General features: G+C 47.4%; 1 protein-coding gene across 3 annotated transcripts in view; it reads right to left on the bottom strand.

Moving 5' to 3' along the window:
• Positions 1–4980: 4980 nt before the first annotated feature.
• The window catches only part of ADAMTSL3 (ADAMTS like 3), a 318481-nt gene continuing 301463 nt past the window's right edge, over positions 4981–21998 (bottom strand). For 2 of the 3 annotated variants that reach the window (XM_058665539.1, XM_058665538.1), the window contains exons 25-30: positions 19251–19367; positions 18210–18393; positions 15375–15579; positions 12816–12907; positions 5857–6071; positions 4981–5210 (exon numbers count right to left, since the gene is read on the bottom strand). In XM_058665539.1, coding sequence (XP_058521522.1) covers positions 5104–5210; positions 5857–6071; positions 12816–12907; positions 15375–15579; positions 18210–18393; positions 19251–19367 — 920 coding nt within the window. In that variant the 3' untranslated portion in view covers positions 4981–5103. Of the gene's footprint in view, positions 5211–5856; positions 6072–12815; positions 12908–15374; positions 15580–18209; positions 18394–19250; positions 19368–21998 lie in introns of those variants that run through there. The other variant, XR_009245576.1, reaches the window with a different exon arrangement.

Raw genomic sequence — 21998 nt, 5'->3', positions numbered from 1 at the left:
GTCCATAAGAGGGGCTTATCAGTGGCTCACCACCTGTAGTATAAGAATATGTGCTGGGAAGAGAGAGAGGAGCCACACCAGGAATTACAACAGAAGCGACACTGCATTTGTTTTTAGCAGAAAGTGAAACAAAACAAAACAAAAAGCTGAAGTCTTATGATCTGTCTCCAAATCCATATCTCATGAGAATAATGAGTAATGTTTGGTTAAATATTTCTAATGGTTTAGAAGGAGCTTGTTCTCATTTACATTTGCATTTATTAATGGACAATATGTTGCATACAAGTTTATAATTTCTATGCAACATTGTCACATCAATAAAAGGAACAAATTCTCATGAAACCGTTTCTGTGCCCTATTTTGGCAAAGACAGCTTGTTAATAATGTTCTATCTGAACTGACCTATGCTTTGATATTCTTACTTTTTACCTAGAAAACATTATTATAAGTTATCGTGGGACAAAAAGCGAGCGACTGTCATAGCTACTCACTGCCTTCCTGAAGGCTCACTTGGGCCACTCCCTGTTGCCTGGTGCATCAAGCCTTGCCGTTGAGGAAAAACGAAGAACATACTAAAAGGAAAACGAACATGATAGGGATGCTGGAATTACCAGACACCCCTAGGATTTTGATGCTAAGCACCTCAGTGGATAAAATAGTTAGCAAGAAAAACCAGATGGACTATTGAAGCAGAGAAAGAAACAAAAAGAAACTCCAGAGATAAAAATTATGAAACAGAAACAAAAAATCCCACACTGAAACAGATCTCCTCCAGGTGGCTAAGTGGAGGAGGCCATTGTTTGTTTTCTCCTCCACAGAAAATAACCAAAATAACAGGAAAGTTTGTTATAAGGGGAGCATTCAACAAAGGAATTGCAGGAACCCTGCAGGACACAGCAGAACCCTGGGATGGCAGCATAGTGGGGAGGGGGCAGGAAACACACCAACAAACAGAACCCCAGCCCAAGGTCAGGGGGATCCCCCATATATGGAGCCAGGGGCCATGGGAGAGCTCCAACAGACCCCATTCTCCATCTTAGCCTCAGGAGAGACCACACACTTGGAGCCCTGTGAAGGGAGCAACCTGGAGTTACCCAGGTAGCTTTACTTTACAGAAGGAACCCCACCACTGCTTCCCCTCAATCCTAGAGCATAGGCTGCAGTGTTGTGTTGCTGTCTTCAGAAAGGAAACACTATAGGAATCCATACTGCTCCAGGGAAACAATGGTCCCCTCACCCCCATCCATAGGGCCGCCAAGACATTCCATCATCCTAGCAAAAGACTGTAGTCTCATGAACGCTCACCCATCACCTTAGCCCAAGCAGTGTCCTGCACATCCTGGGACAGGTGGTTGGCACTCCCTTGCATGCAGGAGTGCTCCCCTTTGTGGACTTGGAACCACCTTTCTTTTTTTTTTTTTTTTTTTTTTTTATAATCTATTTTATTGTGTTGTTGACAATCTTTACATAGTTAATTACAGTTAAAGAAAGAAAAAGAAAAGAAAAAAAAAAAAAAAAGAAGAGGTTCAGGGGGATAGGGAAGCGGGTATGAGTCGCACAGGACATCTTTGTTTCAGTGGGAGAGGTGGCCACGGGGAAGTGAGAGAAAACAAGGCAGAGGAAGATGGCCATGGGAAGGGAGGGAAGACAGAACAGAGAGAGGAGAGAGAGAGAGAGAGAGAGAGAGAGAGAGCGAGAGAGCAGAGAGTGGGGAGAACTGAGGCTGGGAGAGCAGAGGGAGACAGAGAAAGAAAGCGAGTGTGTTTTTTTAGCCTGGGGTGGTACTGGGAGTCCAGGGTTGTGGAGGTTGGTAGGCGGGTCCAGGGATACAGGCCGCAAAGTGTGAAGCTAAAGAGCCAGAAACCGAAACTGCATGTCTAAAATGGTAGGGGGTCTCACAATCTTCAGAGCGGATGTTGAGTCCCTCCTCACACATATGATAGATGTGTAGGTCCTGAGAGTCAGTACAGACATGCACAGGTATTCATGCCTGCCAAAGACAGGGAGACCTCAGGTTCAGGAAGGGAGACACCATGGAGCATGGCCTGGGTCCACGGTGGCAGGTGCTGCCCAAGGGAGGGTGGTTGTGAGGAAGGATGGAAAGAGACTTGAACCGGCGCTGCAACAGGGAGTTGTGGCTTCACCTGCTGCTGCGTAGCACTTGCCTCACCAGGAGAATGTGTACTGCAGTGAAGCTACTGTTCATGGCACCACAATGGTGGTTACATGCGATTGCTTATTTTTTTGTCCAAACTCACCAAATGTATAATGAATCGTATTGTAGACTCTGCGTTTTGTGTTATTATGATGTGTGAATACAGGTTTGTAAGTTCTAACATATGCCTCACTCTGATGGTGAATGTGATAATGGGGGAGGGTGTGTGTGTGTGTGTGTGTGTGGAGGGTATATGGAAAAATCTTTATACCTTCCACCCATATCTTTTGGTGAATATGTAACTAAAACAACAATAATAAAAAAAAAACATGGGTTAGTACTTCTGGCCAGCAACTTCCACGGACCTGCATTAGGCTCTCTGCTACTTCTTTCCACTTCTGAAGCTGTAGACATTTTTTTTTAAGATTTTATTACAAAGTCAGATATACAGAGAGGAGGAGAGACAGAGAGGAAGATCTTCCATCTGATGATTCAGTCCCCAAATGACTGCAACGGCCGGTGCTGCGCCGATCCGAAGCCGGGAACCAGGAACCTCTTCCGGGTCTCCCACGCGGGTGCAGGGTCCCAATGCATTGGGCCGTCCTCGACTGCTTTCCCAGGCCACAAGCAGGGAGCTGGATGGGAAGTGGGGCTGCCGGGATTAGAACCGGCGCCCATATGGGATCCCGGGGCGTTCAAGGCGAGGACTTTAGCCGCTAGGCCACGCCGTTCTTCTAAAGATGATTTTCAAGATGTCAGCGACTGAGTCGAGGGAACGAGGGGGAAGCCCTGTGATGTGCTGTGAGCCTGGAAAGCCACCTTCTCAAGGATAGTCCAGGGCAGTAAGCTCATCAGGGCTAACAAGGAGACAGCCAGGGTGACCACGCTCAAGGCTACAGACAAGGTCACACAAACAAGCCACCCACACTCATAAAGGTGCCACAAAATCATCAAGGTACGTTTATTTGTGAATTAGTTAAGGTTCATGAAACTGAAACGTCACCTCTCACGTAAAGACACAGTAGTAACATACAGTACACAGGAATGTCATTGGAGTGATAACAAAGGTACAATAGCAAATGGAAAATGTTTTTAACTTTAAATACGAAGGTGAAGCAGTTTAAGACGAAATTCTGCTAATAAGAAAAATATATGTCCCATGTCTTTATTACATACTGTACAAAATAAAATATTGCACCTTTTAAGTCATATCATAAATATATACAAAGAGTATCTTACAATGATCTTTCTCTTAATTTAATAACCTCCAACAATCGCTTGTGATTGATGACTAGCAACTCATGGGCTGGTGCCTGCTCTTCTTTCCCGATCACCACACCCTCCCCATACAGTAGTGCTCACCCCAGTGTCCATGAGGCTGAAGTCAGGATAGAAGAGACCTGGTGCTTACAACTCGGCGGAGAGGTCCAGCAAGCCTGTCTGCTGATACATCCAAAGCCATGACATCCCGTTCGCTTACTATTAACCAGGGACCAGGTCCAGCACGTCTGCTTCAGGTAACTGTGTTGCCAACAGACTACAGGCAGCAGCAGGTGCATGGGCAGCTGGGATGCTGACGTCCCATAAGTTGTTGGGAGGGTCGCGTGCCATCTACAAGTGTAATTGACATTATAACAGGGAAGGATCCAATGGCCATATCTGCATTAGGACTTCCAATTCAACGGTGGCTGGAATGCCACTTCAGCAGTTGCATTTACTCTGACCTAGCCCCTGCACCCTGCCATGGTCATGAAATCAACCTTGACCTCTATCTATACCCAACCCTACGATGACCTGACCTGGCCCTGCCTAACCCTCAAGCCAACTCCACTGTAACTCCAACATACCAACTGCATTTTTCTCACCTAACCCAATCCTAGCTCTAATCCTAAAATTAAAACTAACCTTAACCCTTGTCCTTAAATCCTAACTCTAGACCCTAACCCTAAGGGAAACTTCCTGCCTAGCCCTAACTCCCTTTTGGGTTCACTAAAGACATCAGCCCAAATTAGAACAGTTATTTACCATCAGTGTTTCCTTTTACCTGTCATGTTTCTTACTTTAGATTACTTTCCTACACATTTTCAGAAATAAATTCTTCAGGAATATGATCTGATGCATACATCAGGTATAATAGGGCTTTGCTGTTCTGGCTGTGTACAAAAGAATAGTGTGTAAAAAAAGTCTTCTTCATGGCCCTTAACACGTAGGTGTGAAAACACTTGGGGTGAACATCAGTAGACAAGGTGAGGTTCCCCTGGCTGACTTCCAGGATGTCTTGTTTGGTCACGGCCAATGGCAACAGTATCCACTGTCTGTTCCCTTCTAGGAGACCTCCAAGGTCAAGGTGGACAAGGCCAAGCAAGGTCAAGATGCCTTCCACCAGAACTCTTCGCATCGGTTGGCGTGAACAGCCTGTCCCGAGACACTGCGTCTTTTCCACAGATGAAACTGAAGCTTCTATGAAAACACCACTAAGCGCTGACGCCTCAGGATCTGCTGATCAGCGCTTCTCAGCGGGTGATGCCTTGTGCACCTGCTGAAACCCTGCAGAGTGAGAGAAGAGAAAGGCTTCCCACGTCCTCCTGGACGGTCTGCTCTATGCGAGTCGAGGAATCGCAGAAAAGAAACAGCAGTTGGAGGGTGCGCCCGGGACCTCGGTGGTTTTCTGATTAGACAGACGTGACAAAGTCCCATGTGCAGTGGTGTGTTTGCTACGGTATATTTTTTTTAACCCTGGAATACACCATTTAAAAATTTTTTGAGTTAACCAACAATGTCACTTCACACAAGGCTAACAGTGGTGTCTTCACACCAATCTCTCTTTGATCATGGAAGCTACAGTCTTTCAGGACATACACATATTTTTTTCCGCACCAGCGACATGGGGAGGGGAAAGAACCTTAAGAGTTCTCTTTTCACAGCAGCATCGTGACCGTCCTGAAGGCTTATCCCTCTTGACAGGCCTGGCAGCACCTCCGTTTGTAGAGGTCTAGGGGACACAAGTTAAGTTGCTTCACAAACATACAGTAGTGAGTTGTGTCCACACAGGCTCCTGCAAAGAAAACAACATGAATCCACAGCCCGTGACTCATTAGAGATCTAATGGAAGAAAACAAACAAATGACATTCGGTTTATAGGAAAAGCCATGCATGGAGGTCAAGCAGCAAGAAGGAGCCCAGGACCAGGTTAGGGCTCCTGGCTTTTGCACCAGAGTTGCAAGGACATGGGGGTTCACTTCTCAGCTGGGCCATGTCATCGCTTTCAGCTCTCTGGGGCCAGAGGTGGGGCGAGTGCTCAGGGCTCCCTCTGGTTCATGCTGCTTAGCTTAGTACTCCAGGGCGCTGTGTTTAGCTTTTGTAGGGTTTTACAGGCCCCTGGGAAAAGTTAGGAAAAGCTCTGACCTTCTCCTTAGATCTGATTTCAGGACAGCTGCAGCCCTACCCAAGTCCATGCACAGGCCCACTGTCACAGCAGACAGCCAGGCAGAAAGCAAGTGTGCGCAGGAGGTCCCACCCTGCTCATCGGAAAGCATCCTGCTAATCCAGCTGCACGTTCAGTGGAAGATGCGCCCACCCAAGGGTGCTAACCCTCACGCTGCCGTGCACACTCCTTGCAGTGTCAACGCAGCAGGCAGCCTGAAGGGTCCCTCTGGGTAAGCTCTCCAGGGGTTGCAGAGACACGGAAGAGCGATACCCACCGTCACAGGAAGGCCCCAGGCAGTGTCGCCAGGAAGTCGGCTTCCGCTTCTGCAGGCAAAGCCTCTCGGCCACTGGCTTGCAGCTCCTCGTATGGATGCAATCCACTCGCCGAGACTGGATGCCCCGGCCGCAGGCCACCGTGCAGGCCCTCCAAGGGCCGGGGCGCCAACACACGTCGCAGTTCCCGGCTGAGCAGTTCTTCCTGAGGGTGAGTCTGAAATGAAACAGAAAAAAAAAGTGTAACATAGGGAGCCCGCCACTCCCTGTTGGGAGTGTTTGACCTAGAGTGCCACGATTCAGCGCGTCCGTGGTTGGCTAAGCAAAGCAGACGGAGTCAATCAGACAAGAGAACAGGCCCCAGTCTCCAACCAAATCTATTAGGAAGATTCCGGAAGTCATCCAAGAGATGAAGGAGGGAGGGAGGGGAAGATCTATTTTATCTATCTATCATCTATCTATCTACTAAATCTTTGTTCCCAAAGATTTAATTTTATTGGAAAGTCAGATCTGCAGAGAGAAGGAGAGACAGAGAGGAAAGATCTTCCATCCACTGGTTCACTCCCCAAATAGCCTCAACGGCCAGAACTGAGCCGATCCAAAGCCAGGAACCAGGAGCCTCTTCCGGGTCTCCCATGCAAGTGCCGTATATTGTTCAGCCTCTGTTACACCATCAGGGATGATCCTCACTGCCTGGGGAGGAAGGAATGGATCTAGTGGTTGCCTTTCTGCCTCCCATGTGGGAGACCTGGATTGCGTTCCTGGCTCCTGGCTTGAGCCTGGCACAGTCTCAGCTGTGAATAAAACAGTGGATGCGTGTGCCCTCTCTACCCTAAATAGACCTTTTTAAAATGTGTTATCCTGTTGGGCTGAGTACGCTATCAGTTTTAAACTTCCTCTTTATCAGCACTGGAAGCACACCCCGAGTGTGAACATGACCCTATATGTGAATGCTTGGGTCAGCTGAGTGAGGGGCCCCTACATTTATACTGAAGCCACCCTGAGACCTGCAGCCAACACCAACTACCCAGGGCCACTCGGGAAGAGGAATCCCTCTCTGACACAGAATGCCATCTTGGTCTCCTTTGCTGGACTCCTTTGTTGGACAAAGAAGTTTTGCCCTGAAGACAGAGTGCCTGAGTGGATGTACTGTATGCCCTCTGCTTGGTTCCTAGGAGGACACTCCTGGAAGACGTGTCTGTCCCATCTGAGGCTCTCTCTCCCCGGACCTGCGCTGGTTCAAGGACTCGGAGGCTGCTGGGCCAAAACGTGTAAACTTGAATCCTGGAGCAGTGGTGTCCATATTCTGCCACGTGGGTCAAGAGATTTGAAATAAAATATTATTAATTAAAAAAAAAACCAGACATCCAATGACTTTCCATGTCTTGGTCTCCCACATTTGTTCATATTAATTTTTCTTTATCAGAGCACGCATGTCTGTAAGGCAGGTAGGGTGGTTCCAGTGGGAATATAGTAAAATGGAGAGCCTTGGGGTAGCCTGAACTTCTCCAAGAGAGATGCGCTTACATGTATTTAGAGGCAATACTTGTGTTAGCCAGTAGGGGGAGACTCCACCAAAGGGTTTACTACTGTCCCACTCGAACTATTGCTAAGGTGTGGAGGGGGAAGGGCAGCCTGTTACCTGCTTCTGCCTCCCCCAGGGGGGAAACGCCCCCAGTCAGCAGCAGTGAACACTCCCAGCTGTCCCTCTGTCCAGACATCACCCTTTCCACTGAAGCAGGTTGAATGCATATTCACAGAACGTGCAGAGAAGTAACACGTCTAACAAGAAGCCCTGATCGTCACGTGCGCATGTCCAGTGTCCTTGCCTGCTTCACAACTCCCTCATCTCCTCCGTGCACATTGTTCCAAATCAACTCTTAGGGTTTTCAGCCCAAAGGACCCCGATTACCAAAGCCAGGCCCAGTGGGAAAGTCAGGAGGAACTGCGGTACTCCCAACCACACGGGAAAAGGAGGCACGGGGGATGGGCTGCCACAGGGGCTACCAGGGCTGCAGCAGAGCCTGACCACGGAAGACATAAGCTAAAGAAACAGAAACAAAAATGCAAGGCTCCTTAGCAAAGAGCATCCTCCGGTGCCCAGGACAAGATGAGTCACACCAGGAACGCCTGAGCCATGTGGGTACAGCTCCTTCGGGTACAACTGCAGAGCATGTTTAGTTTAGTGTGTGTGTGGTTTTTTTTTGTAAGTTATTTGAGAGAGAGAGAGACGGAGACAGAGCTCCATCCACTGGTTTACTCCCCAAATGTCCCAGAATCGGAATTTGATCCAGGTCTCCCACGAATGTGGGAGGGCACTAGCTACTGACCCGTCATCTGCTATCTCCCAGGACACGCATGAGCAGGAAGCTGGGATCGGGGACAGAGGCAGGACACGAATCCACACACTGGTGACACAGAATGCAGGCATCCCAGCTGGCATGCAAACTACTGCGCTGAACACCGGGCACCCCTCTCCCCGCTGCCACCACCATCTGTTGCACTAAGCTAACATGCCTGGGAAAGCAGCAGATGACAGCCCGAATGGCTGGGCTCCTGCTGCCTGTGTGGGACACTAGAATGGAGCTCCTAGCTCCTGGCTTTGGTCGGGCCCAGTTCCGCTGTCCCATCCATCTATAAAGTGACCAGCGGATGGAAGGGTCCCTTCTGAATTTGTCTCTCTCACTCTCTGTCACTCTCTGCCTTTAAGATAAAAAATAAAAATAAAATATAAAAGAAGGTTAAAAAAAAAAGGAAACGATTTCCAGGACTGTCTCCCCAACTTTCTGGTTTATTATGGTGAGGCCCAAGAGTCTATTTTTTTTTTTTAATTAAGAGGAAAAGCAGATAGAAAGATCTTCCTTCTGCTGGTTCACTCACCAAGTGGTGTGCAATGGTTAGATCTGAGCCCATCTGAGCTGGGAGCCTGGAGCTTCTCCCAGGTCTCCCATGTGGGTGCAGGGTCCCAAGGCCATCCTCTGCTACTTTCCTAGTCCACAAGCAGGGAGCTGGATGGGAAGTGGAGCAGCCAGGACACAAACTGGTGTCCATATGGGATCCTGGCGCTTGGAAGGGGAGAGCCCTGAACCTTCACACTGGACCCCCAGGAGTCTGTTTCATAGGCATTTCTCAGGTGGCTCTGGCTCAGAGCTGTAGGTAGGAACCATCCCTTTGGGAAGTCGCGTCCTCAGGCCTTCACTCAGGAGTGAAGCAGCGGATGAAAAATCTTTGTCTCTCCTTCTTTCTGTAAAGCTGCCTTCCCAATTAAAAAAACCAAACAATAACAGAAACACTGCGACTTCCTGGAGCCCTGTCCTCCGGCCTGCCTCCTGCTCCCTTGGCACTCACGCCAACAGAATGGCCTAGAGCCTGACCTGCCTTGGGCAAGGCCACAGCACACTAACTCAGCACAAGAGATTTGTGAGGCAAGAGGACTAAAAACTGCCAAAGAGACCTGAAGTGGGGACCAGCACAGAGGGCTAAGCTGCTGCCGGTGAGCATGGGTTTGAGTCCCAGCTGCTCTGCTTCTTAATCAGCTTCCTGCTAATGCGCCTGGAAAAGCACTGGATGGTGGCCCAAGCACACTCTGGAGACCCGGATGCAGGTCCTGGTGCCCAGCTTTGGCCTGGCCTGGGCCCTGCCCTTGCAGCCATTTCAAGAATGAACCAGTACATGGAATCTCTCTCTCTTTCTCACCTTCTGTCACTCTAATACCTGAGGAAAAATAATAATGGAAAAGCAAAGCCCTGGTACAAAAAAAAAAAATGAAACAGTCCTGGAGGGAACAGAAATAGGAGATGCGGAATATTTGGCCCTCAATGCCTACACTCCTCAGCTCCAGGAATTCTCCATTATTTAAACATTAGGTTGACCCTTTCAGATGCCTTCCCCATCTCGTTGTCAAAAGTCCCATGTAATCAGGTTCCTGAACCTCTTGCTGGGTCCTTCCACGCCTGTCATCATCTCTACATCCTCCTGCTGCTTGTCTTGGTGGTCTTGGGTGAGCCAGGGTGAGGCACATCCCAGGAGTGGTAGCAGAGTGTGGCTGCAGCACCAGGCCGGAAGCAGCAAGGTCTTGGATGAAGCAGGGAAGGTAAGTAGGCCTTGGTATGTGCTCTTCCAGAAGCTGCATTTAGGATTTAATTTTCTTGCTAAGAGGAAAGCCCCTGACTTCACTCTTAGGGGAACACATGGATGTGGCAGCTTTATCCACTTTGTACTTGCTAAATGTGGAGCCTGGGCTGGGAAGGACATGGGTGGATGGAGGGAGGTTGGTTAGATGGCTCTGCCAGTGAACCTGGTGGAAGACAATGGGGGCTTGGTCAAGGTCAACGGTGGTAGAAATGGACAGAAGTCAACAAGTTCAAGAAAAAAAAACCCAACAAAACAATGAGAAAAAAAACCCAACCAAACAAAAGCAACAACCAAATAAAGCAACCAGAACAACAAAACACAAACCCCTCCCCCAAAACAAAAAAGAAAACATGAGAGGCAATCCAAAAATACAAATTGTAATGGAATAGAATTTTTTATCTATCATACTGAGAAAAAGTTCAAAAGATTGCAAAACTACAAGGACACTTGGAAAAGCTCATGGAAAATGTAAATAAAAGGTGAGTTTATTTTAGGCCAAAAAGATGGAATCCATGCAGCACTCTGAACATTTTAAAGCCTCCTTGTACATGATGTTGATAAAAAGGAGGCAGCTTGCATGGTTAAAGTGCTCGATCCATGTAGGTACTTGTGTGAAAAGAAATTTTGGTGACTATGCCTGGCACAATGGCTCAATGATGCTGGGATCCCATTTGGACACCAGTTTATGTCCCAGCTGCTCCACTTCCCATCCAGCTCCGTTTGTGGCCTGGGAAAGCAGTCAAAGATGGCCCAAAGCTTTGGGACCCTACACCTACATGGGAGACGCAAAAGAACCTCCAGCCTCCTGGCTTCAGATAAGCTCAGTTCTGGCCATTGCGGCCATCTGGGGAGTGAACCAGCAGATGGAAACTCTGTCTTTCCTTCTTTCTGTAAATCTGATCTGCCTTTACAATAAAAAGAAATAAAATTTTTCTTAAAAAGATTTATTTATTTTATTACAAAGTCAGATATACAGAGAGGAGGAGAGACAGAGAGGAAGATCTTCCATCCGATGATTCACTCCCCAAGTGAGCTGCAACGGGCTGGTGCGCGCCGATCTGAAGCCGGGAACCAGGAACTTCTTCCAGGTCTCCCACACGGGTGCAGGGTCCAAATGCATTGGGCCGTCCTCGACTGCTTTCCCAGGCCACAAGCAGGGAGCTGGATGGGAAGTGGAGCTGCCGGGATTAGAACCTGCGCCCATATGGGATCCTGGGGCGTTCAAGGCGAGGACTTTAGCTGCTAGGCCACGCCACCGAGCCCAAAAGAAATAAATCTTAACAAAAAAATCTTGGTGACTGCAAAGTAAAACCCCTGGGCAGGTGCCGATCAACCTGTGTGTGGTCTCCACCCTCAGCAAGAGAGGGTCATCTGTTAAGAACAAGGCTAGGGGCCCAGCATGGTAGCCTAGTGGATAAAGTCCTCGTCTTGCAAGCACCAGGATCTCATATAGACACCGGTTCATATCCATTTCCCATCCTGGCTCCTGGCTTTGGAATGGCTCAGCTCCAGCTGTTGTGGACCCTTGGGGAGTGAATCAGCAAATGGCAGAGCTTTCTTTCCGTCTGTCTTTCTCTCTGTAAATCTGCCTTTCCAATAAACAAACAAATCTTAAAAAAGAAAAAGAAGAAGAACAAGGCTGGCTGTTTCAAACACTTTCCATCCAAGGGAGGCAGGCAGTGCTCATGTTCCTTAGAACCCAGTGTCCCCTGCCAAACCTTATGCAAGTTCTCTGAACGGTAACTGAGCCAGTGGCCAAAGTTCTCCCGCAGGACCTGGTATGCAGTGACCAGGTAGAATTCACCTTACTGAGGAAGCAATAGCCAGACACTGTGTGTTTCCTGTGACCTGGGCTGTTTCAGGCATGAATGTTCAGGATTTCCAACCCAGGACTGAAGACCCCCCTTTAATCTGCAAATTCAGAGAGTTGGGGAGCCCCAGCGTCACACACTACGAAAGTCCTGGAACTCCAGAGCCCCTGACTGGTGCCCCTCCCAGGCTGTCCTGCTGCGTTCTGCTCCTTGGATGACAGAGCCGCCAAGTGGCAGGTGTCAGAGAGACAGCTCTCTTACCCTCAGCCTGTCTTTCAGCCCAGTGTTTTTATTCTGCAGAAAAGCAAGCTACTGCCTTGTTTATGCCTCTTCAGAAGGTATACATTCGCTGTTACACTTCCGTGCCAATCTCTTAATCAAAACAATTTCCAAACAGTGGCATTGAGTAGTTTATGGGAAACATTAGGAGGATTGAAGCTGCGAATCTAAGTGAAATATGGCCTTGGTGTCACCAACTTTGTCACAAAGACAATCTGTCCACTTTCAATGCTACATTTCCCCCACTATAGGGCATTTTCTGTTTCCGCCATTACATGTAAGGATGCTGTAGGAGGTTTGTGAAAACATGGAATTAAGAGATAAGTTTGTTTTGGTGCAAACATTTTGAAACCCTTGCAGTTTCCTCAGAATAACCACTTCCATGAACTTGTGGAATTCTCTTTCTCTGCACGGGTTTCAAAAAATTTCCAGACTGAAATAACCTTATGTTTTAATTCCATTTTTTAAAATGCACTGAGGTGTCCTCGTAGTAATTAACATTTTACTATAGTCGAGGATGGCATGCCCCTATTAATATTTTGATACTATTGATACTATTTGATACTATTAATATTTAATACTATTGAGGTGGCACTAAAGAAATCACAGAATGATAGGAATGCTTGATCAATACGGGACAGCGGTAGAAACCAGCACTAATTCCGCTTTTGGGCAGTGTTGACCACCAAATGAGGCAAGAGAGACTGCACAGTCTCCCAGGGCCACAAAGCCAGTACCTCTGAATGTCATCACAGCTGGAGTGAGAGCCATTGTGGTGCTGACAGGCGGGGGGCGTCTGTATGGCACGGCCCAGGCAACGGCCAGGACACTGAAAGGAAAGCACAATGCAGCATGAATCCCATGAGCTCAGGCAGGCGGTGTAGACCCAGATGGTGTGCCAAAGGGAAAGAGTCAAAGACCCCTCACAAGAGGATCGTGTGTCCCAGGGGTATTAGCAGGAACCAGAGCACGGCTCTGCCCACCAGACACTCCTCTTTCAGAGGCAGGAAAATACTCAGGCATCCTTGCTGCCCACTGCAATCCCCCTCTGGAGATCAGACCACCGCTGGGGTGAGCTGGTCTCGAAATGACTGGGCTGAAGTGTGGAAGGGACTATCCTTAAGATCCTAAGTCAGGGCTGGCGCTGTGACACAGAGGGTTATGTTGTTGCCTAGAACCCATATGGGTGCTGGTTCAAGTCCCAGCTGTTCTACTTCCCATCCAGCTTCCTGTTAACGATTCTGGGAAAGCAGTCGAGGATAGCCCAAGTACTTGGGACCCTATGGGAGACCCAGATGAAGCTCCTGGATTCTGGCTTCAGCCTGGCCCAGCTCTGGCTGTTGCAGCCATTTGGGGAGTGAACCAGTAGGTGAAAGATCTCTTTCTTTCTGTCTTACAATTAGATAAATCTTTACAAAACAAAGTCTGAATAGCTGTCCAGTTCGGATTTCTCAGCTCTGAGCAAAAATGAAGGCTTCTATGCTACAGTTGGCTCCCTCACAGGGAAAAAAAATAAGTATTTTCTGATGTGCAGTTCTTAAATTTTTATGTAACATTAATGCTTATTAATTTTTCCTGATGCTTTGTTTTATGTTTGAGAAGATTGTTCCCATCTTGGTAATTCCATTTGTGTTGAATTACTTTCACATTTAGCTTTTCAGCCAAGTCAGAACTTATTTTGCTGATTGTTCAGAGTTTGCGTTCAGATTTCACTTCTTTTTTCTTTTCCTGGCTAATTCCGCTACTGCTACCTTTGTAGCTTTGGATGAACGTTGCGGACATTATTTACATACGGTGTCATTCACCACTTACCCTATACAGACTCATGGGTTTTTAGAGTTATATAACTTTTATCACCCTCTACTTGAGATCATCATCACTACTTACCAAAGAAGCCCCTGTATCCTGTGGAATTCATCCCCAGTTCCTCCCATCACCTGTCCTCTGAGCCCCAGAAAACCACGTTCTAATTCTAGGCTCCACAGATCGACCTGGTCTGGACACTTGCACTCAAGGATGCAGGATGTGGTCTTACTAACGTCTCCATGTTGGAGCATGTATCTGTAGCCCTTCCTTTTAAAGACTGAACAGTGTCCTGCTTCCTAATCCCACTGCTTCCTCTTTTTGGTTATTATGGATTGTCATTATTCAGGCTGTTCCTGCTTTTGGGGGGGTTATTAAACAGAATTCTGCTACGAACAGTTCACAGACATATTTTTGTATAGATTCCATTCCTCGGCCATGGAACTGCTGGGTCACGTCAGAGCTCCACATTGACCCGGTGAGGGGTTACCAGGCTGTTTTCCCCAGACCCTGTGCCATCTGACATCCCACTAGCAGGACAGAAACGTTCCGATTTCTTTACATCCTCACCTACACCTGCTACTCTTTTTTGAATGATACCATGCTGCTGGATATGAGTTAGTGTCTTGTCCTGGTTTTGGTTTATTTTCCAAAAACCATTCTTTCTCCTATGAGCAACTGCCAGAAAGTCCACGTAACATGGGTCTGTTTCTGTGTTGTGGATTACTGCACAATCCACGTCCATTCCTACACCAATCATGGACGCTATTTTACCCTCCCTCCTTTCCACCATGGTTTACATAGGACAAGTGTTTCTACATCTCCAATGATTTCTTTTTCTAAAACTCAGCTCTCCTTATTGATTCTCCCATATGAACTTAAGGATTATCTTTATTTCTACAAAAAAAGTTTTACTGTGATTTTAATTTGGAAGTGTAACGTGAATTTAGTTAAGGATTTAGTACGGATTTAGTCAACATGTCCACGGTCCAGAGAATTCCCTAAAAGAATATAATTGGCCTTTCGTTTGTCTAGCTTTTGCTATATGTGTTTCTATAATTTGTTTTTTTCCTTGGGGGCGGGCTCCTACCTATTAATATAATTTTCCTAAGTAGTTTTATTATACTCTTATCACAGATGCTTGTGGGACACGGGTTCTGAGACATCCGTGCCAACATTCCCAGTGTGTTCCTTCCCCTACACACCCCATTACTTGAGGGCTGCTCCTATTCCTCCTGCCCTCCCCCGGCATATCTCACAGCTGTTGTTGGCCCACTATACTCAAAGGATGCAAGCTTGGTGGGTTTTGGTCCCAGAAGACAGAGGTGCTATAATTTCCAAGTGCAAATCCGGAGGTCAGATTCATTTTAAAGCTCAATCAGATGTCTTCTTCCAAGTTAGAAATGGGTGTATGTATATATATATATATATATATATATAAAATTTATTGGCAGTGGAGGGATGCTTATCACTGGCAGATTTGATAGCCTTACCTGGCTCCCTGGCTCAACCACCCACTGACCACATGGGTGGCTGGAACATGGCTTCCTTCCCAGAGGTTGGTCTTTAGAGTTGCACGCCCTCAGAGACATCACCTGTGCGGTTCCATTGGCTCTTGTCCGCTTGCACATCACTTGTCGACTCTGGAATCCCTCACCACAAGACACAGAGCACTGTGACCACGCACTTGTGAACCACCTAGGAGCAAAAACTACAGGAGCTTAGTAAGGACTGGTAGGCCAAACTTTGCAGATGCGCTCGTCGGAGGCAAAGCTGGTCCTGTTCCAAGGTTGTATGAGGGCTGCTCCCACAGGTGCCCACGGCAATGGGCAGCAGCACAGGTCACTCCTATCCTGACTCAATTTTCTTTCATTTGGGGCTGCAACAGAGGCACCCAATGGAGACAACCCATGTGGGAGTGACAAGAGAGAGTTGCTTCAGGTTTACCAAGAGCTGTCAGTTGTATGGCCTAGGGGGCAGACCCAGTGCAACACTGGGTGGGAACTGTGAAACCCAAGGGAAAAAGTCATTAGAACATCTACCTGCCATGTGATCTTGCACACTTCTCATGTCACTGACCCTGCTGTGGGGAAGAAAACAGATGCCATGGCGGTGAAGAACTCAGTTGTGATTATGTAACCGATAGAGGTGAGGTTGAAGACTGAGTCATCTGGCCTTCAACTCTGTGATTCAGTAACGATGGGGAACTGAGCATGCAGTCAGTCCTTCTTTCACTGCAGCTGGTTAGGCTGCTCCTGGGATCCTGTGGGGAAGGGCTTTCTAACCCGAGGCTCGTGGTTATTTAATAGGACCATGTACTTGAAAGGGAAAATGACTTAGGTAGGTGTCATTGAGCTGTATCTGAAATCCGGTGTTTCTTTACATTATAAAAACATAGGCTGCATACCACAGCAATATTCGTTAATACCTGTGATTTTGTTGTCGCTAGAGATCATAGCTATTTCTGCATCACAGGACAATGGTGGCAGGTGTTACTTATATTGAATATTTATTCACATCTATGCTGTATTAAAGAACATTATTCTATTATATAACATTCATATGCACGAATATATCATTATATTAATATACTAGGCATAGAATATTAAATCTTTCAAAATGAAAATACAATTAGGCATTATTAAGGAAGTAAATAGTTTACTATATTGCACATTTTAAGGTATTTCAGTAACTACCTTTCAACAGAACCGATTTATTTGTAAGGAAGTGCATTTTACTTTAAATAATGCAGAAACCTTGTCCTGAGACGGCAGCCACAAGCTTCCCTAGGCTCCCAGTGGCGGCCACGGCACAGAATTTCTAAGCACTGTTGAGGCAGGAGGCTCCTGAGTTACGTGTTCCCGAGGTCTCTTTTAGGACTGGACGCGCCTGGCTCTGTTTGTTCTAGGGATGGGCAGAGGCTTCGAGGACAGTGAACCCACAAAGGTGTGGATGGGTTTCCCAAGGCAGATGCTCTCCTGGTGAAAATCAAGAACTGACAGGAAGCAGGCCTCTCAGGTCAGCTTCCCTCCTAAGTGTTACTTTCCAAGGGGTGACTGTCAGCAGGAGCTCTGCCGGATAAGAATGACAAGGTGTCTGTCCATCTGGGTGACTGTGGTACTAACAGCCCTTTCCAGAACACGCCCTTTGGCAACTCTTGGGTTTCCTGTGCGACCCTGGCTCTCCTGCTATTCTCCCTCCAAGCACAGGCTTTTGGACCTACTGTGGGTGTTTACACAAGGGCATTAAGCTGTCCGTTAAGGAACCTTCTATTTTCTCGTCTGTACAATGGGGCTGATCACAGCATCTGCCTTGGAGGTTTATTCAGACTAAATACCTTTTAATGTGGGTTTTGGTATCACTTGATGGTTTCTCTGCCAGAGCCTCTACTATCCATTCCTTACTTCGTTTCACGAATGCTTCCAGAGACACGGGCAGACATGGCGCTAAATGTTTTGAAAATCAGTTGCTGAGCAAAAACAAAAATAGCCATGGATTTGCTCTCTTGCAATTTAAAGTCTATCGGGACAGCAATACAGAGAATGGTAACAGAGAGGAAGAACAATAGGAAATTAAAAAAAAAAGAACCAGCCCCAGTGTGAGCAGGCGTGGGCCTTTGTTGGAAGAACAATGGAAATCATCAGAGGATTTTAAGCAGAGGAGCTTAATGGCGAGTTCATTTTGATACTGCATACTGTTGGGGAGAGGACCAAGTGCTCTAGGCAGGGAGATGGGTGGCAGGAGATAGACCCCATGGCCTGGACTCCAGCAGGAACAGAACAAACTGACCAGAGTGGACAAAAGTGAGAGGCAGAAAGGAATCCATGCGTTTGCTTTCCTGAGCTCTGGAATTCTGGAAATGGGTCCAAGTTGGTAGAGATCATAAGTTAGAGGTTGGACTTGTTTTCAGTTATTAAGTAAAATGGTTACTCATGGTTTCACCTCCAGGGCAGGTGACCCTGGCCTACCACATCACCCCACTAGGTAAACTGCTGAAATCCACCTGCCCGTGAGCTTCAGGGGAGGACACCCTGTGAGCGCAGGAGGCAGCAGACTTGGCTTGCAGTGAGAAGCAAAGGCTCTGAAGTCAGATCCTCTCCATCGAAACGGTGACCCTTGTGATCACGTGACTGTGGCAGTCTTCTCATCACAAACTGGTCCAACAGCAGCCCCTGCCTCATAGGCAGGGAGGAAGACCTAGCAAAAGCTTAGCAGAATGCAGTGCTGGCTGAGCCTAGTTGGTTGGAGGTATGCGGTCCAGACCCCTGCCCCTTTGAAAACAATCAAAAACATGGTCCTCACAGGGCAGGAGGAACAATCTCACGTACCTCGCTGGGCAGTCCCGGATGTTACATGGCTGGAACCCGGCCCGTGGCTTCTGGAGATGACCACAACGGGCCTCGCTTACTTCCTGCCCACTGGCCAGCACACACCGAAGTCTCTGAATGCGGAAGCCCAAGTGGCCACAGGTGGCAGAACAAGGTGACCAGTTACCAGGCTCCCAAAAAGGCTCTGTGGAAAAAGAAATGAAATGTTAACAACTGCCCGAAAGGAGCTGGAGGTGACATGCTCTGGCTGAAAACCATTCAATTCGTTTTTCAGGATACTCGCCGGGCTGGCGCAGTGCAAAGGGGCCCTTCCAATTTTACCTCCGCCTCAACCAACTAACTGCAGCAACTGGAGGGAATGGCAGCCAAGCAGGGTTCTTGTCCCACAACTTGCGAGAGGGGCTAGAACAAGCCAGTTGGGACATAGTCCAAGCTGCAGCCTGCCTCATCGGACAGAGCCAGTGCTCAGTCAGGCAGGGAAGTGAAAGGAAGCTTAACAGGAGGGACAAAGGGATAAAGCAACATGGTTACAAATACACTTGGACTCCACTTTCCCACTAATGAGTCCTCAAACTGCATTTTTTTTTCCCCATAGAAACTTCTGGAAAGCAAAAAAAAAAAAAAAAAATGGGAGTTGCTTTAGAAAACTCACATCTGGCCAACTCCAGTTATCATCACTTTAAGAAATTTCAGTCCCCATTGCCCGTAGCTCCCTCTTCCCCTATTGATGTTTGATAAGAGATGGGGGAGGACACCCTGATGACAGTCCTGCGCATGATCAGAGAAAGTGCTGGATTTTCCTGTAATCATGACACGCAGTGGATCGCTAACAGCTGTGTCCACAGGCCCTGCTTAACTGTTCTCCAGCCTTTTCCCTTCTGATTTTTCATTTCTGTCTTGAATTGCACACAGGATCATTTGCAAAGCAGAACTGTGAAATACATTTTTAGTTGGGGCCTCAGGATAATGGTTTACACAGAATCCTTGCTTCACACCAGCCTCACACACAGAAGATACCATGAAAGTCAAAAGGTTTCAGACCTTGAGATTGGTGTTCTCCTGTTGGGTCAGTGCTGTTGGCGCCAGGCTGGTGCACCTGCAGAATACGCTTTTTATGTCCCTTAGGAAATACTGTATTACTGCCTGGCCATCTTCGTTCTAGAGGGAAAAAAAAATGAAACACCTTTTTACCAATTAGAAATTATCCTGGTCTTTCTTTTTTGAAAGAGGTATTTAGTTGAAAGGCAGAGTGATGGAAGTGGGGAGGAAGAGAGAGAAACAGGCAGAGATGGACAAGCAGAGATCTGCCATCCCAAATGCTTGCAGTAGCCAGAGCTGGGTCAGGCTGAAGCCAGGAACCCTCTCCTGTTCTTCCACATGGGCCATTCTTCATTGCCTTCCCAGATATGTGAACAAGGAGCTGGACTGAATGAGAAACAGCCTGGGGGGGGGGGGGTGTTGGAGTCATCCTACTTAAACCACTGAGCCATGATGCTGGCAACCAAATGATCTAATTCTCGCCCCAGATTGGGTGTTATCACAGCCAGTTAGTAGGATATAGGCTTTTCTAACAGGATAATATGCTTCTGGTTGCTCAGGTTCACACAGGGCTGGAAGGTAAGTGCAGATGTGGGAGATGTTATAAGGGTTTTCACTGTGAAAGCAGGTGGTACTCCTGCATGTTTCCAGCATGCATGGCCTGACTGATTCACCAGCATCCCCACAGGGTCTGGAGGAAACAAGCTGGTTGGAGGGAGCTCACACCCTCCTTGGGAGCAGAATGGGCATGTGCCACAGGGGCTCGTCTGCTGAGTCAGTATACTCCCAGAACGCCATGAAGCTTGGGCCTAAAACAGAATGGTGGAGGAGGAAGGCTGTGGCTGTCTCAGCCAAGTGCCAAAGCTCTAGGCTGCTTGGCTTTGGGGCACTTCTACATGAAGTGTGTGCAAGGTAGAATGGAGATTCAGGCATGAAATGGGGAGGATTCCTACAAGGAATCTGGTTGGGAGTCCTTAGAGAGCACAGAGGTGTTATGGAAGATTCAGTTAGGATAATCTATTGAAATTCTTTCACTGCATTTTTTATTTGTTTTTTAAAAAAAGATGTATTTGCTGGAGCCAGCATTGCACTGTAGTGGTTGAAGCCATAGCCTGCAATGTAGGCATCCTATATAGATGCTGATTTGTATCTTGGTTGTTCTGCGTCCAGTCCAGTTCTTTGATAATATATCTGGTTAAGTACTGGAAGACAGCCGGAGTACCTGAGCCTCTGCCACTCACATAGGACATTGGATAAAGCACCTAACTTGGACCTGGCCTAGCCCCAGTCATTACGGCCTTTTAGGGAGTGAACCAGCGGACAGGAAATTTCTCTTTTTCTCTCTTGATTTGATGTTCAGGGCACATAATGGACACATCTTGGTGATGGACTAGTTAGGAGGGCAGGTGTCAAGGATGACATAGTGAACATTGAGTGAGAACACAGGTGTGCCATGTGACCAAGCTTCCATGCTCCATCCCATCAAGTACAGTGATGCAGGTATGTCATTGCCTCACCTTACAGGTGAGGAAACTGAGCCTGCCCCCTAGTCACACAGCCAGTGAGCAGTGGAACCATGCTGACTGCACAGCCCCAGGCCTGAACCCTTCATACACGCTCATCGCCAGAGTGTCAGTGAGACAGGGAGAGACAGAGACCTCTTATCCACTAGTTCATTTCCCCATATAGCTGCAATGGCTGGAGCTGGGTTAGACCAAATCCAGGAGCCTGAAACTCCATCTGAGTCTCCCACATGGCTGACAGGGCCCCAAATTCTTGATCCATCAACTGCTGCTTCCCAAAAAATTGGATCAGAAATAAATCAGCCAGGATTCCAACTGGTACTCCAGGATGGGATGTGGGCACCAGAAGCGGCAACTTAACCTGCTAAACACTGTGCTTGGCCACCCCAGTTCCAATATCTGAGACGATCAAAGAGGCTGTTGGGGAAGAGCCACATGGAAGCTGTCTGATGAGTCCTGAGAGCCCATATGAAGAACACACTGAAGGGTGGGTTCCAGTTCAATCAGCCTCAGGTCTCTTTATAAAGGCATGAGGCTAAGAATTACTGCCTACAGCACTGTACTACCACAAACATCAAAGGAACTAATGCACACCAAATCACCTTAAGCATGAAACCTATTCTAACTCCCCCCATCTCTTTATGTCTCTGGGCTCCTCTAACTACCATCCCAGAAAACCATGGAGCATGCTCTTTCAAGTCCAGTAATGGTTTCTAGTTATGCCATGATTCATTCATTCATGAAGTACTGACTTTGATACCTGGCCTTCTGTTTGGTGCTGGGATTATGAAGGGAAATAAGAAAGGACTTCTGATGTCTACCTGAGAAACTGCTGTGTGGGACTCACAGCTGGTTCCAAACTCCGGGGTAAAAGAGGAGGGTTATTTATTGAGTTTGAAAACTCTAGAAACTTCAAGTAGTTCAGCCTTGTGATGGGCGTGTATGATTTCCCTATTGCAGTCCTGAGGAAATAGGAGAGATCAGCCTATTGTCTTGTGCTAGGGGTCACATGCAATGTCCTTCTCCAAGTTACACCACTGAGCCAACTGCACGACATCTAAAAACTCAATGGATAGTATTTATTGCACACTCACTGTGGAACTTACACTACAGCATTTTCTCAGGCATGCTCCCCACCTTTAGGATTGAAATTTTAGTTGGAGGAAACAGAAATAAAAGAGCACACAGGATGGGCACATGGCATAGCAGTGAAGACACTGCTTGGGAT

Source organism: Ochotona princeps, chromosome 6 (assembly GCF_030435755.1).
Source record: "Ochotona princeps isolate mOchPri1 chromosome 6, mOchPri1.hap1, whole genome shotgun sequence".
In the NCBI taxonomy this organism is placed as follows: Eukaryota; Metazoa; Chordata; class Mammalia; order Lagomorpha; family Ochotonidae; genus Ochotona; species Ochotona princeps.
Note: the sequence above shows the minus strand (reverse complement) of the source record. Positions and strands in the feature narration are given on the sequence as shown.